The sequence below is a fragment of the Muntiacus reevesi genome, chromosome X (assembly GCF_963930625.1).
Source record: "Muntiacus reevesi chromosome X, mMunRee1.1, whole genome shotgun sequence".
Lineage (NCBI taxonomy): Eukaryota > Metazoa > Chordata > Mammalia > Artiodactyla > Cervidae > Muntiacus > Muntiacus reevesi.
In genome coordinates this window covers 99,916,492-99,934,227 of record NC_089271.1, presented here as the reverse complement: position 1 = coordinate 99,934,227, position 17,736 = coordinate 99,916,492, and the positions used below count along the sequence as shown (strand labels likewise).

At 49.8% G+C, this 17,736-nt stretch overlaps 1 protein-coding gene across 5 annotated transcripts in view; it reads left to right on the top strand.

The window, feature by feature from the left end:
* The window catches only part of MAMLD1 (mastermind like domain containing 1), a 108,688-nt gene that overhangs the window by 52,785 nt on the left and 38,167 nt on the right, over positions 1–17,736 (top strand). For all 5 annotated transcript variants that reach the window (XM_065916379.1, XM_065916378.1, XM_065916377.1 and 2 more), the window contains exon 2: positions 794–952. In XM_065916379.1, the coding sequence (XP_065772451.1) occupies positions 857–952 (96 nt within the window). In that variant the 5' untranslated portion in view covers positions 794–856. The remainder of the gene's footprint in view (positions 1–793; positions 953–17,736) is intronic.

The window sequence follows — 17,736 nt, the reverse complement described above, 5'->3', positions numbered from 1 at the left end:
TGGACACGGAAATTTTAGACCTGTGTTTGTCCTGCCAAGGAGATCTAGGGAAGGAGAGCTTCCCTCATACATGAATCTCTTGGCAGAGCTCTAATTCCATGTCTACATCCTGAGAAATAAAAAGAAATAAAACACATCTGCTATCCCTGGGTTTGCACGTCTGCTGGTCTGTCATAGAGGGCATCAGCTGGGACAGCCGTGATCGTGATCGCAGCCGGTTCGGTTACCTTTTTGTAAACCAGTGCACCGGAATTTCATGAGCCCCTTCCAACAGCCATTGCTTCCTTCCAGTGATTGTCGGGTCATGACCTATTAGTTCGCTCACTTGGTTGGGTGCTCACAGGGGCACAGTTGGCAGGTGCCCCTTTTGTGGACTGAAGGCTTCAATAGAGCTGAAAGGGCAGTTAAGCCATCACCTGATCCAACCACCTTGGTTTTCATATTAAAAAAAAAAAAATTCTGTGTTAGAGAACGGAAGATCTCATGGTGTCCTGCCGAAAAGCCTTCCCTGCCTTGAAGCCCGATGTCATTTAGTCACATCGGGCTGTTCCTCCACCCATCCCTCAGCTCTCCAGAGACTGCCATCTCATCCCAGCCAACTGCCTACCAGAAGTGCCCCTCATCCCTGGAGGTGGGAAGGGCTCAATGAGGGTGGTGGGGTGGAAAGAGAGATAAGAAAAATGCACGTAGCCAGCTCCACCCAAACCTGTCCTCGGAATGCAAGTCTGTGATTCACGGGGTCAATGGTCTCATCTTTGTGTCTGAAAGACAGTGTACTTTTTGTCTCCCTAAGCCCTGTGTCTAGGTCGTTTGGGAAGCACCTGGGAGAGTCAAGAATAAAATTGCAGGTCAAACAATGGATGACTGGAAAAGTCGACTTGTAGTCAAGAGCATGCTTCCCCATTTCGCCATGGTGGGAAATCGTCAGGAGCCCAGAAAGCTCCAGGAATCGGTCAGATAATGGGCTATGGGGGGAGGGGGGCTGTGAATGCTTCTAACTGTAAACTTGAACGTAAGATGTGTTGTTGAAATTCTCTGTGCAAACTTCGTGGCGAGGTACCAACCCCAAATGTAAAGAAACTGAAATGTGACCTAGAAAAGATCCAGGAGATGTGCTGACCCTGCCCCTTGTGAGTTTCAGGAAGAGCAGGAGAGTCCAAGGCTCTGTCTAGATTCCCAGTCCAGCTCTCTCTGCATACACCCCTTCAACTAAGAAGAGATGAAGGGTGAAAAAGGAAAAAAGTGTCCTCTTTCTCTTAATGGAAGCCAGGAATTTGGGGATGACAGGCACTGGATGTATTATATTAGCTTCCTAGTACCACTGAGAACAGGAAGCCAGTGAGTAGGGTGCTGAAAGATACTCCCATTCGACTCTCTGGCCCTGATGTCCTTTTAAAAACTCACCTGACAAATTTCTGCTTGCCTCCCTCGGAACTCAGACATCATCCATGAGTGCGAAACTCAAGAGTTAGGGATTCCAGAAGTAGTTTGGGGAGCCAGGGTTCTAGAAAGGGACATGGGAGCCATTGGTTGGTTGACTGACAATAAAAGCCTGCAACCTCACTAGTCTACCAAGTTAGCTTAGTTACTAGGAGGTGCTGCAAGCACAATGACTGTTATCTCAGTGCATTAGGTCCACAAAGGAGTGGCTTGCTTAATCTTGGCAATTAATAGAGCAGAGAGGAAATGGCTCTTCTAGACCCCTGGGTCTGCTTCCTTCCTGTTCAGAGAAATGGGAGCTGGGGGCTTTGAGGTAATGTCATTTCACATAACTAGAGGGCCCAGCTTCTCCAATTCCAAGGGCAGTCTACAATAAGTCAGTTTTCTGTTTAGGTGAGAATTCTGATCTTTGCACAGCTGTCAGGGAGTGAGGACATGGTTGAAATCTTTTTTCTCTTTTTTGACCTTGTTGTCTGCCACTAACAATATATTGAGAAGGTGGTATCTAGTTGAGACATTTACAAAACTTTGTTTACTGGAGTTCCAGCTCAAAAAGGATACCAATCAGATGGGATGGCAGAGAGGGAGCAGTTACTTACCTATATCCTGTCCTCCAAATTGCCAACCCTCCCATCAGGCATCTTTCCAAGTCAGTCTCCACCCTCCATCCCCATTACCCTTTCTATCTCTTGCTTCTCTTTTATGGTCAAGAGTTAAGTCTGTGAAGGAAAACCTCTTGGTGATACCTCCAGAGACCATGCTCAGTTTCGGTGGGTCTTGCAATTTCTCTTTTGTTCCATACTTGTTTCCATCCCAAGGAGAAAAGATTGTGATGGGGTTTTTAGGTGCAGGATCCTCTTCCTCTTACCCCATGAGCCCCACCACCCCTGTGTAAAGTGTGACTAGTTAAGTAACCTGTTTCCTTTTGACTGGTGTAGATCTGGATGCGGGATGGGTTCCTCCTAGAACATGTCCTCTGAGCGGCCACCCGTGCCCTCACTCTGAAGAAGCAGCCCTGGTTCACACGATTTCTGGGCTTGGCTTCTCTTGGCAGGTGGCCTTTAGAGTCCTTTGTAAGCCTGGCCAAAAATGCACATGCATTGCTTTAGCATCATACCTTGGACCTGATCAAAATCAGCCCTTCTCCCTCCTCCGCAACACCTCTTGTTCTGTGGCTCTGAGTGAGCTGGTTCCAAAAGTCCAAGCCATCCTGGAAGACCAAGGACCTGCCTCAGTTGAGCATATCCAAAAAAATAAGCCTCAGGCTCCAAAAGCAAGTCTCTCGGATAAGTCCTCTTGGCAATAAAAGCCATGTTCATCTTCCTAGAAGATGCCTGTGGCCTCTGAAGGGTCTGACACTCAGGGAACCCACTCTCTTGGCTGTGCCTGATGGGTAAATGTGGAGCCTGGCCAAGCCAGGCACTGCTGACATGGCCACCAGTAGCCAGGGCAACTCTTGGTTTGAGCCCAACTGACTCCTCTTGGCTGGTCAACCCCGGCAGCTTCAGTAAGTTAACTGGTACCCACATGGAGCTCTGACCTACACACCCCACATGCTGAGTAGCTCAGCAACCCCTTGATTGTGGACAGAGACAGACAGATTCAAAGCATAATGGCCAGTCAGTTCACCATGAAACCTGCTGTCCAGATAAGTACAGGACCCAGACTGGTAGCAGCAAGAGGCTGTCCTTGGCGGGAGCAGGGCTGGTGCTTCTCAGGTGTGGAGGGACTGTGGTCTTGGTTGTTTCCTGTGCTTGCTTTCCCTCAGATGCTTTCTATGTGTCCAGGGGTGATACCCCGCAGCCCCATCCTGAGAAACTCTGTGCTTCTGGAAGCACTTCCCTAACACCACCCTGTCCCTTCCTGCCAGCATCCTCGGTGGAGAAGGTCTGACACAGACATCAGCTTACCTGGTTTTCTTGTCCTTTTCCAAGAAACGGACTAACAAAAAAACTACTTTCAAGTCAAGATCTGTTCATAAAATTATATCAGTCCCAAAGGAGAGTTCTTTTAAACAGCCCTGGGATCTCCATGTGAATCACTGTGAGTTCCCATGCAGGAAAATATGCATCCGATGTGATGATTGCTCTTGGCTTAAGACCAGGGCTCTGGACACCTGATTCCAGTCTTGCTTCTGCTCCTAACTAGCTATGGGGCTTTGGCCATCCTTTGCCCACCCTGAGGACAAAGATCAAATTAACCAGGAGTAAGAATAGCCACTTTTATTTGAGAATTGACTAGGTGCCAGGCACTTGCTAAGCATTCAGGGTGCCTTATCTCCTGTAATCCTGAGAATAACCCTAAGATAAAGAGGCTATCTCCAGGAAACTGAGACTCAGGTTAAGGAACTTGACAAAGTCACAGAACCAAGACACAGCAGAGCTCAGAGCCTGCTTTCTTCACTGATGGCCTCTGCTGCCTCTTGGCTCTGAATCATGTTGAAAACCACAAAACCCTGAGTACATGTCAGGTGGGAGTAGTTATCATAAGAAAGCACAGCACCCTTTCAGCATTTGTTCATTCATTCAGCTGCCTGATTGCTTAATGACTCTTGTGTGATCTGGAGTTTTACCTTTTGAACATTTGGGCATCCACTCAAGCTTAATAAGGCATCCAGTCCCGGCAGTGAGTGTATGAAGTTTTAGCAGAAGGCAAAACATTTGGCCCCTCTTTTTGAAGTTAAGATCTCCATCCATTTCTCCCCCAGCATGGTGATTGGATTGATGATAGCACACAAATCTCTCAAATACTAGCATGCCAGGTGGGTGTGCTTTGGAGCTCGGGTGGAATTGGAACTCAGTTGTCTCTGTCTCAGTCTACACCCCACCCAAAGTTGTAAAGATTCCCCAGCTCTGAACAGCCATCTATTCCCTTCATAAGGCAGCTCCAGATGAAATGGAAGCTTTAAGGTATTAGACATACAGTCAGAAAAGGTAAGGCATGGCATGCTCCTGGTGTGTCCTCTGTCCTCTGCATGTCCTCTTTCACCATCCCCCAGAGTTTGCTCAAGCTCATGTCCATTGAGTTGGTGATGTCATCCAACCATCTCATCCTCTGTCATCCCCTTCTCCTTTTGCTTTCAATCTTTTCCAGCATCAGGGTCTTTTCCAACGAGTCAGTTCTTCGCATCAGGTGGCCAAAGTATTGGAGCTCCAGCTTCAGCAGCAGTCCTTCCAATGAACATTCAGAGTGGATTTCCTTTAGGATTGACTCATTTGGTCTCCTTGCTGTCCAAGTGACTCTCAAGAGTCTTCTCCAGCACCACAGTTTGAAGCCATCAATTCTTCGGTGCTCAGCCTTTTTTATTGTCCAGCTCTAACATCTGTACATGACTACTGGAAAAACCATAGCTTCTTTCCCCCACAGCCAGTCCCTCTCATCAGGAAGCTTGCACAAGCCTCTTGTCCTCATCCATCAGAGGGCAGACAGAATGAAAACCACAATCACAGAAAACTAACCAAACTGATCACATGAACCACAGCCTTGCCTAACTCAATGAAACTACGAGCCATGCCGTGTGGGGCCACCCAAGATGGATGGGTCATGGTGGAGAGTTCTGACAAAACGTGGTTCACTGGAGAAGGGAATGGCAAACCACTTCAGTATTCTTGCCTTGAGAACCCCATGAACAATATGAAAAGGGGAGGTATATCAGGGGTCCCCATTTGGGTTGTCCCAAGTGCAGCCTGCTTTGCACCCGTGGTATGACCTAAACCAACCGATCACCCCTTCTTCTTTCTTGTCACCTTGAAATGCAAATGGAGCTGAGGAAAGGGGAGAGAGGAGCCTTGTCTGTCTGTCTGCTTCAGATAAAGGAGAAGGGCCATTCACTTGCTGCCATGCTAAGTTTGGGACTTTGTGCCCATCAGCCCCAGAAGCACACCCTTTTGTTTGCAAAAAGAGTAGGGGGGACTCAGTGAGGAGACCTCGCATTTCATCCCCAGGCTCTGCCTGGCACTTTGTGTGAGTAAGTCCTTTTCCTCCTGAGATCAGAGGGCCCATGCTGCCATTTTTCTGGGGTCCTTCCTGTGCACCCAGCCCTGTGCTAGACACTGGGCTACAGCAGCTCCCAGTCAAGGGCAGATTTCTCAGACTTCCTCCACTGGGAACAGATCTGTCCTCAGAAGCTGGGAGGAGAAGGGCATGCTCCTTCATAGATAGTAGTTTGTCTACTCCTGTGACACGCGGACCAAGATCTCCATTTCACCAGGGAGGGCGCCGAGGGTCTTTCCCAGTATTATATGGGCAGTAGGTTGGAAACTCAGATCTCAAACCCAGGTGCCCTGACTCCAAAGCTCCTCTTCCTTGCCTGCTTCCCATTTCCCAGTTGGGAATTCAGACAGACAGTCATCCCCAGTCAGGCACAACTTGGGGTTCAGGCTATAGCAGTGGACAGAACAGAGCCCTAGATTGCCTGGATAGTTCACTCCAGTGGCAGACGGCTCATAAACAGAGATAGAGTGGAGAGGCATCTTGACTTCATACTCATGGCTCCCTGTAACCTTCTGACTGGCATCACCAGCTGCCCAGTCTGGGAGCTGAGAGCCAGTATAATTAAAACCCCATAGAGAGGTAGGGACAGCCACCCGAATCCTGTGCTAAGTGGTCAAAACAGCTGTCTTAGAAATCTGGAGAGGCAGCCTGGTGTCCCCTGCTTCACGCAGGCTTCAAGTGTGGTGCCTGTGCAGCTCTGACCCCAGGAGAGGGGAGCTTTCTGGACCCGGGGGTCGGAGAGTCCAGGCATCAGCTCCTCGGGGAGGTGGCTGTCCTCGAGACTTACTGGGATCCTGCATGGGACTCTGCCCTCTGTCCACGTCAGATGACTGTGAACAAGGTATGGGTCTGAACTCAGTGTAAACCACACAGGTTATTACACTGTTAGCACTTTGAAAAAAAATGATCAGTGATGGGCATTGACTTAGAAGGGTGATAGGAGACGAGTGTCCTTGGAGCTCAAGGTGGTACCACTCTGAACATTCTGGGTCACAGCCTGCAGTGTGTGTGTGTGCGCCTTTCTATTTGGGGATTCCCCCCACGGAGCATGCTGCTGTTCGCTTCCTTTCCTCCCACCCCCTCTTCCTGCAGGGAGGGCTGGACCCTGTTCCAGACACCCTGCCAGGCAGAGGCCTTGCCTTCAGCCTGGCCCCTCCATGAGGGCAGCGCACTGCTGGCCTGGCAGGACACCACTGGGATCTGCATCCGGGTCCTGCCTGGGTAGCCCCATCCAGCACAGCGGTGACCTGAAAATCCACTGTGGTCCATGCTCAGGGGAGGCTGCTGGAAGGGGCAGGTCTACTTGGCAGCTGGCACCCACTGGCACTGCCTATTTCTGAACTTCCAGGAGCCCACACTTGCCATGGCTGCATTCATGTCCAGCCCCTGGCCCCAACTTCCTTGACGTCAGGCCTGAGATGACAGGTGTCTGGAGCTTGAGCTCCCTGGGGTGGGGGCAGGATGGACAGTGTCGGACCCCAGGTCAGGGAGACAGGAGAGCCCACTGGGGTGTGTACAGGCTGGCATGGGGTAGCCCTGGTTCACAGGCCCCAGGCACATCAAACTCTGGGGTTGGCCTGTGCAGGATGAAGCCTCTTACTTTCATTGAAAATCCCTAGCTGGAGAACTCAGTGTGGCTCAGATTGTGGAGATGTGTGTCATAAGCTGCCCCTGGGGTGCCCAGTTCTAGACCTGGGGACAGGAAGCATGAACTGCTAAGGCTTGACCTACAGATTTTAATGTCTGCAGTCGACATACAGTAATTTGTCAAAACCCTGCCTTCTGCCCCTTGGCCTTTCCTTTCTCCTCATCATCTCCCTCCTCCCCCCATCACCAGATCACCAAACCCCAAAGCAACAAAATTAGAAAGTCATGCAGGATCCCAGGATGGGTTTGACCACCAAGGACCCAGACCCAAGACCCACATGTGGCTGGTGCCACCCCTTCCTCCCTCCTGCCCCGATCCCTCTGCACCAACCTGCCTTTGTCTGCGTCCTTCTGGGGCTGTGGGGCACACTCCCTCTCCTGCTCCCCACCCAGAGCTTTTCTCCAGGTCCATTGCTCCCCTAGACAGTCAGCTGGCAGGTGCTCTCATGATGCTGAGACCTGACTCCATCCCTAACTGAATGCCCAGTGAGCAGTGGCTGCCTTCCCTTTTGGCTAGAAGAGCCCTCAAAAAGTCTCCAAATCACCCTCTTTGTCAAACACAAGAGACCCTGGACACACAAAAGGCAAAGGGGTGTCCTTCATGGGGCCAGTTAGTGAGTTCATCACAATTTTTGGAAAATGCTTGCCTCTTGGCCTTGTGCTGGGAATAGAAGCGACCAGGGTCATTTGCAGGAAATCTTTTGCTCCGTGGCTTAATTCACATCTGCAGATGCCAGCTGAGCCTTGTCATGAGACTAGGCAGTCTGGGGGTACAGAGATGAGGAGGAAGCCCCAACTTTCCTTTCATGGAACCCGCAGAGCACCTGCCAACAGATGGGCAGTAATAACAACTGTCATTAGTGAAGGTTAAACATGGCATTTGAGACTACTGTATGCCTTACCCCATTCAGAAATGGTCACCTAGCTTGTATGATGATTGAAATCTTGAAACTTTTCAGCTCTGAAAATGTTGCCTGCTGCTGTCTTGTGAATGGTAGGCCTAGGTGTGCCCCTGCAGTGTGAGGAAGGCAATTTAGAAATAACCTCTGTGCCTTGGGGTGGATGCCTGTGTGGTAGGTCCAGAGCTAGGCAAACTCCCACCCATGGACTAAGTGTGGCCCGCAGCCTGTTTTTCTAAATAAAGTTTTATTGGCACAAGTCACACCCAGTCATTAACATATTGTCCACTCTAGAGTTTCAACAGGGAGTACATGGCCTGCAAAGTCTAAGATGGTTACTCTTCGAGCCTTACAGAAATTTTTACAGCCCCTGATCTCAGTCACTGGGCTTTGGATCATTTTCCCCAAGGCTGTCGTTTCCTCTCCTAAGTGGGTACTCTGCTCTGTGCCATTTGAGGGACTGTCACAGATTCTGGCACCTCTCCAGGAGTTCTGCTTCCTCTCCTGGGCCACAGCTCTCCCATCACCATCCAGGCAGACCTTTTCCAAATAGACAGAGCTGGCCATTTGTTGGTGCAACCACCCCTGACAGTGGTTTCCCACTGCAGACATCTTCCCATCCATCCCCTTCCCAAGGTGGCAAAGCTTTCTGTGAGCCACAGGTGTCCCCCTGGCTCACTATGCACCAAGCATCCTGGCCACCTGCCTGTCCCCGGAACAGGCTGTTAGCTTCACCCCAGGGCCTCTGTCCTCCTGCCCGGAGCAATCTTCACCCATCCTCCTGAACACTCTGTCACATCCCTCCCCTTCGGTCCTCTGAAGGCTCCTGCTCACACTCTGTTCTTGTTCTTGCTCTTTGTATACTGTCTGTCCCACTTGAATTCCAACTCCTTCGCTGTCTGCTTCCCCACTCCTCTACCCAGTGTGTGCTTATTCTGAGAGGGTCTCTGTTCTGGGTCCCCTAAACAGCCCTGCTCTGTACAGTTAGAAGCCTCCCTCTCGGCAGTGAACAGATGCTCCGTGCCTCTCTCTTTTTCTGGAATAAGCTTGAGGCACTAAAGTTGTCCAGTGTTAGGGCTGTCTGCATGACACAGTCAGAAAATCTCAGCACTGTCTTCCCTCTTTTTCTTTCTCCTTTAAGTCAAGCCTTTGGACTTTTAGAACAATGAACTTGGCCAATATAAAATATCTCCAGGAAGCCGGCCCCCAGACACCAACATCCAACGTCTGCTTTCTGAATATATGGCTTCAAAGAGCTAAGAGTACAGTAGCCGATTGCTGTCCATCCTATGTTTTTAAGCCACATGACAGCTAAGGAACTTAAGAATGCCTTGCCCTTTCCTGTACTTAAATCTGACAAAATTACTTTATTGGCAGCATTTTTTTTGTAATCCAGATAATATTTTTTTCCATTTATTTTTTAGTTGGAGACTAATTACTTTACAATATTTTAACAAACAAAAATCTCTTGTGTTTTTGCCAATAATTCAGCTTCAGTTTTCCAAGTGAGAAAATGGTAGTTATGAATGATGACAAGGAGACAGTTTTGAGGTTTCTGTTAATAACACATTCAGAATTGTTAACACTTGCAGTCTTCCCCTGGCCGAGGCAGTACAGCTTCTTACAGTGAGGTGGACCAGGAAGGAAGCAGTCTTCCTTCCTTCCAGGAAGGAAGGAGTGGTGCCTCAACCATCAGCACCCTGGCCACTACCTATCACAGCACCACCACCACCATTAGCACCTCCACCAACAAACACCACCACCACCACCTCCACCAAACAGCAACACCACCACCACCATCTCCACCAAATACCAACACCACCTCCACCTCCAAATACCAACACCACCTCCACCTCCAAACACCAACACCACCTCCTCCACCAAACAGCAACACCACCACCACCATCTCCACCAAATACCAACACCACCTCCACCTCCAAACACCAACACCACCTCCTCCACCAAACAGCAATACCACCACCACCATCTCCACCAAATACCAACACCACCTCCACCTCCAAACACCAACACCACCTCCTCCACCAAACAGCAACACCACCACCACCATCTCCACCAAATACCAACACCACCTCCACCTCCAAACACCAACACCACCTCCTCCACCAAACAGCAACACCACCACCACCATCTCCACCAAATACCAACACCATCTCCTCCACCAAACAGCAACACCACCACCACCATCTCCACCAAACACCAACACCACCTCCACCTCCAAACACCAACACCACCTCCTCCACCTCATTTACCAGCACCAATACCACCTCCATCACCAACACCATCACATTCACACAAACACACACACACACACACACACACACACACACAGGCAGGGGAAATTTTTCAGGCTGTCTGACATATTCTCTGGTGCCTTAACAGACACTTTCCACACACAGTGAAAGAAAAGAATAGTTTCAGGTTGTCATTATTCTCAATATGTAAAACTGCTCTTGCTGCTGTGTGCCTTGGAACTCTGGAACATCACCACACGTCTGTGGCCGAAAGTCAGTAAAGTTGCATTAGGAGAAAGGCTAATATAGCTCTAAGTGCTACACCTTTAAGAAAGATAAGTTTGGATAAGAGATCTTCCACTTCATAAAAGCCTTTACTGGGGATTTCCTTCCAATGGCAAACTCTTGTTGCATTGATGATCTGGTTGACAAAAGTTAGCCTTGCACACAGCTGTTCAGGAATGCCGCCAATGAGTAAAGGCAGATCTGCCTCGAACGGCAAATGCTGCTGAGTAACTGTGTTACAGACTATTTTAGGACCACCAAGAAAGTGTGTTTTCAAGAGTGGAAAGAGAGAGACTTATGTATTTGAGATGAGCACCATGCCAGACCCTACGCTCACGTTCCATCTCTAAGCTCACGTGATTCTGATAACAGATTTGTAAGCAGCTTCACTCTCCCCATTTGGGTTGCAGAGCACTGCGAACATACCAGAGGCCCCAGACTTGTACACTCAAAAAAGCTTAATTTTATGCTCTATGAATTTTGCCTCATTTTGAGAAAAAGAAGACCTAAATCATTTCACAGTGTATACTTATAGTAAATCATCACATTGTGTACTTTTAAAAAAATTCAAATTGTACAACCTCAAGAATTAGAATTTTATTGTTGAGCATACCTCAATAAATCTGAAAAAAAGAGAGGACCTAAAGCACGTGGAGGGTCTGTGCACTGACCCAAAGCTCGTCATCCCATGTTCCCTCCCAACCTCTGCTTTTATGACATCAGAGCTGAAACAGCCTGACTCGAAGATCTCTTCATTGGACTGCATACATCTGCAGGCAGTTCGTGTATTTTAGAGCCAGAAGTTGGTGCCCATCCACTAAAATGTGCTTATTTAGTAAGCATGTGACCTCCAGAATACACCAAATGAGTCAGGTGTCTCTGGATTCTTCCCGCGCCTACACAGCTGTTGAGTTTCCCATGCAGGAAGATTCTTTTCCTGAGATGGTCTAAAGCCTGTTGCCATCTTATTTAGCCCATTGTTGGGGCAGAGGCAGAAGTGTAGTCCCCTTCTGCTTAAGCTTCAAGATCTGCCTTCAAACCTTACAAAGCCAGGTTCTTTGAACCCTCTCTTCCTGTAAAAGCTTCCATTCCCACAGAATCAGAGGTCTGCACCTGAGTGCAGGGCAGGAGGTTACTGTTCAATCCCCAATGGGTTTTCTGTTCCCTCATTTAAACTACTGTTTCCTCAGACGTGGTGCAAGAGCTGGCAGCCTTCCTGGTAACTGGTGACTGGTAGGACTGTAATAGAATGTGTAAGTAAGCGCAGGTCATTTGACTGAGATTGCAACTAATGCAGACCTGCTACTCTCAGTATCAACACGACTAGTCCACATACACACACGCACACTGTGTTCCAGTCGTTCCATGTTGAGAAGGCATGGAGAGATATTTGGGACAGAACCATAATGTGACCCCAGATGAGCTAGGGCCAGTTGTGCTTTCTTGAAGAGGGTCTGGAATTGGAAGTGTTGTACTGGTCCTGCTCCTGGCAAGGACACTTATGCACCATCAGACTTTCCTTGGCCTATCTGTACCCCAGGGGGAAAGGACCTCTTAGGTGGGAGAGAAGAGAATTTATCTTTTCTCTGCAGGAGCAGTCCAGGTAGAAAGTCATAACATCTACTTACTAAAGCTGGGACCCATTCACTTTGTGGATGGGAAACCTGAGGCTCAGAGTTGGGTAGGGATCTAGGAGAGTTCGCACCACATAGTACTGAGAAACAGAGCCCAGGGAGAAGTGAGAAAACTGGGCTTAAGTGAACTCTGAGGGCTCTTCTGCCCTCCTCACATACAGAAACGCATGTCTGCCCAGTGGCCCTGATGGCCTCCAACCTCAGCTCTGCCTTCCCTTTCCCCCTTCCCTGCATGTTTCTGGGCACACCAGCCTAATTCAGGTGAAACGCAGATGCACTTGTTAACCTGAGTCCTTCACGGGCAGAATCATCCAGGCTGGGACAGAGCCCTTGCCTCTGACCTTCAGCTTCTAGTCTGGTTCCACAAGCAGTACCTGCTCAATCTCTAGACCAGCCTTGTCAAATCCATCCTGGTACTCGAAAGCGACTCCATCTTTCTCTTCTCCCCCAAGTAGTCATCTTTATCCCCCTGATGATGCTATTTAGGGAGGTGTTTGGAGGAATCCAGGGCAGGGTTTCTTCAAGTGGAAAGAGGCCAACCTGGGAGTCAGAGAAACTGAACTGGTCCATGGGCACAGCTCTTCCTGGCTGTGCACCTCATGAACCCTCATGTGAAAGGGAGGGGTTGGCCAGGCATTAGGGCCCAGCAGTCCTGACAGCGTAGGAGTGCTGGCTCTGACTCAAGAAACACTTGGTCAATGATGGACCATTTGGAGGCTGCTTAGGCGGTGGTACAGGATGAATTATGAGCCCCTTAAATCCATTTGCCTCTGTGAGTTTGAGGCCAGTCTTAGAACTACCAGTTTTTCCACCTGGTATGCCTACACTACAGAGAGGGAGAACACAGTTCTAGAAAGCCCCCATCTATGGGGGCTGCTGTTCAGATCACTCAGGCTGGGCTGGTGGAGAGTTGCGGAAAGGGTGCTGGAGCCCAGAGTGGCGGGTAGCGGCAGGCAGCACCCCTGGCTGTAGGTCAGCGTCATCAGTGCCAGGCTGCTCATCTCCTCCCACTCTCAGCCCCATATCTGGATCCTAGATGATGTGACTTCATTTGCCAGAGAGCAAGCCAAGGCCCACACTGGAGGGCACTGTGGCAGCCTGGGGACCAGGGCCTGAGGAGTGACATCAGCGACAGTGACTGCTTCTGACGTGTACTCCTCAAAGATACTGTGAGGCACCCAGGACAAGCAAACTGTGTACTCATTCTGCAGAAGAAATAGAGGCTCAGAGAGGAGGAGTGACTTGCCCATAGTCACATAGCAGATGGAGGTGGTAAGACTTCCATCAGGTCTGCTGGTGCCACTCCAGGGCTCCCTCCTCCACCCCAGCCTGCCTCTGCCAAGCATGAAGCCTGCCAGCTCAGGGCAAGCCCGGGTGAGATTCTGGCTCCTAACCACCTCTTAGCAGAGATTCATTCCTGAGACAAACTGACTCCTCTAGAAGCCAATCAGCATTCAGGATTTCCTGCCATTCCCATCCACCCCGGGATTCTCTACAGCCTCAGGTCTTTACAGTTCTGGAAAGTCTTTCTGCTGAAAGTCCTGTTTGTGCTACAGAAATGTCAGTTTTAGTTTGTGGATATTTAGTTCGCCTCCTCTCTCTTCCTGCAAACCCTGTCCTGGTCCTGCCGCATCGTCCCTTATTCTATTCTGGGGCTGCCTCATCCAGGCCCCACCATGTCATCTGTTCTGAGCAAGTCTACTGGGGAACACTCTTGTCTCCGGGGCCTTGAAATCGAAGCTCGCTGGCCAGTGTGAGGTTCCTGGCAACTCACTGGAAGCATATGTAACAGCAGTCGGAAGGTGTTGACGGTGCGTGGGTAGTCTTGTGAGAGAGCGAGCCTGAGAGAAGCAAAAGCAGACCGGCCCGGCTGAGCCGCAGGGGGCACTAGTGAGGGAGGCAGGGGAGACTGCACTGCCACAGGCGATCTCCAGCTTCGTGATGCTTTTGCTCAGGGCCTCTGGAGGGAAAAAATGGTTTCTCTTGGACACGTACACCCTCCTACATTCTTAGACAAAACGGATAGTGTATATTTTTGCTGGCCTTTTGTAGATGTTCTTGTTAAACCACCAGCTAGAGTGTCCAAAATTAAGTGTTTATAGCAGCCTGCCAGACTTCCTTGGAATGAGTAATATATATATATATATGTTGGTTTTATTTATATACATATGTATATGAAATAGTAATATATACATACATATATATATATGAAATATTCTTTCTTCTATTTATGCCTGTTTTCTGAGCCCAGACTGTACTCTTACAACCTAGACCTTTTTCCAAGATTTTGTTGCCTTTTTTTTTTGCCATTCCAGACTAAAGTGTAGAAAGGGAAGAATTGCCATATGTCATTGTTCAGACAGAACCAGAAATAATGTTGACTTCAGAGCTGAAGTTGGCCCCTATCAGAAGGGTTGCCTTTGTTTTCTCATTATTTAGGGGGCGGGGAAGGCATCACATGCTTTGAAATGCATTTTAATGAATGTTTATCAGGTCGTGAGGATCACATTGGTGGCTTTGTCTGCCTGATTATGAAATGGTACTCTGCTGGTCCTGGTGGATGGAGATAAAGTCATTCCTTTCTAAAAGACGCCAGGGCACCATCCTTCACTTGCCCTCCCCCCTCCACACCGCAGGCCTCCTGGGGTCTAGTGCTAGTGTTAGCCCCTAGCTAGCTGTGAACGATGAGCAGATCATAACCCATTCTGTTTCGTGTAAACAGGGAAGGTTGAGATGTGGCCTCTGGCCGTCCTGCAGGTGGCTACTGATTCCCTTATTGTTAAAAAATATAAAGCCCTCCCAGTGAAAGGGCAGGGTCACGGGTAGTACAAGGCCCACCTAGAGGAAGTAGGGGCTGCCTGGGAACTGCACCCACAGCTTGCTGTACGGAGTCCACAAAGACTGGAAAATGGCCATAGGTAAAGCTGTTTAGAAGGGTCTGGAAGTTTGGTGGGAACCTGCTGCCCCCAACATGATGCTGAGAAGGGAAGTCATTCCACGGTAGCAAGCTCTCTGTGACGCTTGATCAGAAGGATGGCCACCCATTTCAGTCAAGCACCCTAGACCAGACAGGCTGACCTCAGTGGCAGCAGCACTCAGGTGCCCAGGTGACCCAGCCATGATGTCAGTGTGGAACCAGCAGCAGGGAAAGCCAGGCCGATTTCTTGCAATAGAGATGAGTAAGCAGTCATGGGATCCTGATGGAGGAGACACTGAACTTGCAATAGATCACCACGCCTCCTGGAGGCCTGGTGAGAGCAGATGCTAGTGCAGCCTGGCTGAGCATGTCTGTCCACACAGTCAACTTCCTTCAGCTTATTTAGGTTTGGCTGGGGATCTGGCCGTCCAGCCAGGGTGCTTTAGGCCAACCGTTGAAAACTCTCCCCATAAAATCTGAAAATGCAAAGCTGCAGTCACTGGCGAAGTGGAGCTGAGTGGGAAATAGTGGCTTGGCAGCACTCAGTGAGTGCCTGAAAAGTTGGGGGCACATACTCTCATTTCAGAGAGCTGGAGGCCCCTTTCCTTGCCAGTGGTTCCCACTATTAACTTTCTCATCTGGTGGTCGTGGCCTACCTTCCCTACGTCTTGCTCCTTTAGTCCCTAAAGGAGAACAGCCAACCCACAGTTAAATGAAAGACCTTGAAACCTACAGTGTGAGCCAGGGAGTCCAGGCCCTTGCAACTCACAGCCCCTGCCCTCCCTACTTTCCTTCCCATCCCCCCAACCCCATCCTCCCCCAACCTGCTCCTATGCTCACTTCCCTAGCATTCAGCTTCCGTTGATCCCAAGACATTAAGAACATGTATGACAAAACCCACTGAAAAATTAAAAAATAAAAATAAAAAAAAGAACATCTTGTTGGGCATAGCTATTGCCAGCTCGGACTCCCAGCAGGGGATCCTATGTAAAGCCCACACTGAGTCATTCCTTACTGATCCATTTTAGACATTTCTATTTTCGATATATTGGATTTCTTTTTAAGTCTTCGGGCAAAAATAAAAGAGACCAAATTTCAGTCTGAAACATGGTAGCTTGTCTGTGGCCCTTAACTGATTGAGTGAACGGCCCGGAAGACAGGAAACGGAGCTCGCTGGGTGCTGGGTCATTTGCGTTCATCGGTCCATGCATTCATTCAGCTGCTGTTTACTGAGCACCTGCCGTGGGCCATGTCCATAGTAAGCACTCCTGGGTGGGAGGGGGGCCGCTGAGTGGAGGGCTTCTCGTGTGCCTCCTGTAGCCCACCCCAGCCCCTTCCCGCCCACCCCTGCTAGTCAGGTCTCAGTAATCTGGTGGCAGAGCTGCCCCTGAAAGCTTCTTTGTTGGGGTTAGAGACTTCATAAGAAGAAAGGCAGAGAAGTAGGCAAGTACCCTCGCTCAGAGAGGGGGAGCCCGCCCTGCAGGGATGGGGTGGTCAGCATCCTGCTGTGGGGGAATGAAGGCTGTGGGTCCAGAGGCAGCTGAGTGGTGGAGGCAGGCCCTGCATCTGCGGACACCCCCGGGACCCTCTGGCCATGCTGCCCATCCCTGGGTCTCAGGGCCCCCATCTTCAAAGGACAGGGTTGGACTCCCAGAGCTCTTCCATATCTGCCCTCTGTAATGCCAGCCAGCAATTAATGAGGGCCCACTAGATGTCAGAGATTGTGTCCCATTTTCCATAATAGTCTGAGCAGCATCATGAGATGAGAACTAAAAGGACACTGATTATATAAACAAACTCAGGACTCAGAGATTCTGTGTTGAGGCCAATGCATAGTCATGTCTGCCTCGAGACCAGGGTTCTAGGCCATCCTGCCTCACCCATGCTCTAGGCCAGTGGTTATCAACTTGGTGGTCCACTGAGAATCAGCCAGGGAGCTGTGACAGAGCTTGGGGGCCTGGGCCCCAGCCCGGAGGAGACAGTGGTGGTAGAGCCGGGAAACTGGGGGTTTCGAGGTGAATCTGATGGGCAGCAAGGCCCTGGATGTGCAGCCCCAGGGGACCTCTTTTGACGTCCACTCTGCCGTGTGAGTAATAACCACTGTCACGCTAGCAGGTGGCCCCCCACACACACGCCTTGGCCCTCCAGCAAGCCAAATGTGAGGGCATGTCACAGAGCCATGACTGGATGTCCCAGTGAGCCTGCCAAGTTGGAAAGAGGTTTCTTCATGGGAAAGGGCTTCAGGGGAAATGGAGCTGCGAGAGCATTGGTGTTTCTGTGGTTCCTACAGAATCCTTTGCTCCGTCCCCTTCACTTTCCCATGCAGGTCATGGTCACTTACAGGTCAGCTATGGATGACTGTATGAGCCTTGCTTGAATGAGTAGGAAATACTGCATTACTAAGTGCTTTTCTGTGTTCCCAGAGGCTAGACTTTTATAAATGGCAGGCAGCTCCCCCAAGTGCACATCACAGACTAGGGCCATTCCCTGTTGCTTCCTTTTGCCCCAACCTGATGATGCATCTGCACACAGGCATTTCTTATTTAGATAGCTGTATATTTGGGGGGGGGGGATTACAGTGAAAGTGTTAGTCGCTCAGTTGTGTCCAACTCTTTGTGACTCCATGGACTGCAGTCCGCCAGGCTTCTCTGTCCATGGGATTCCCCAGG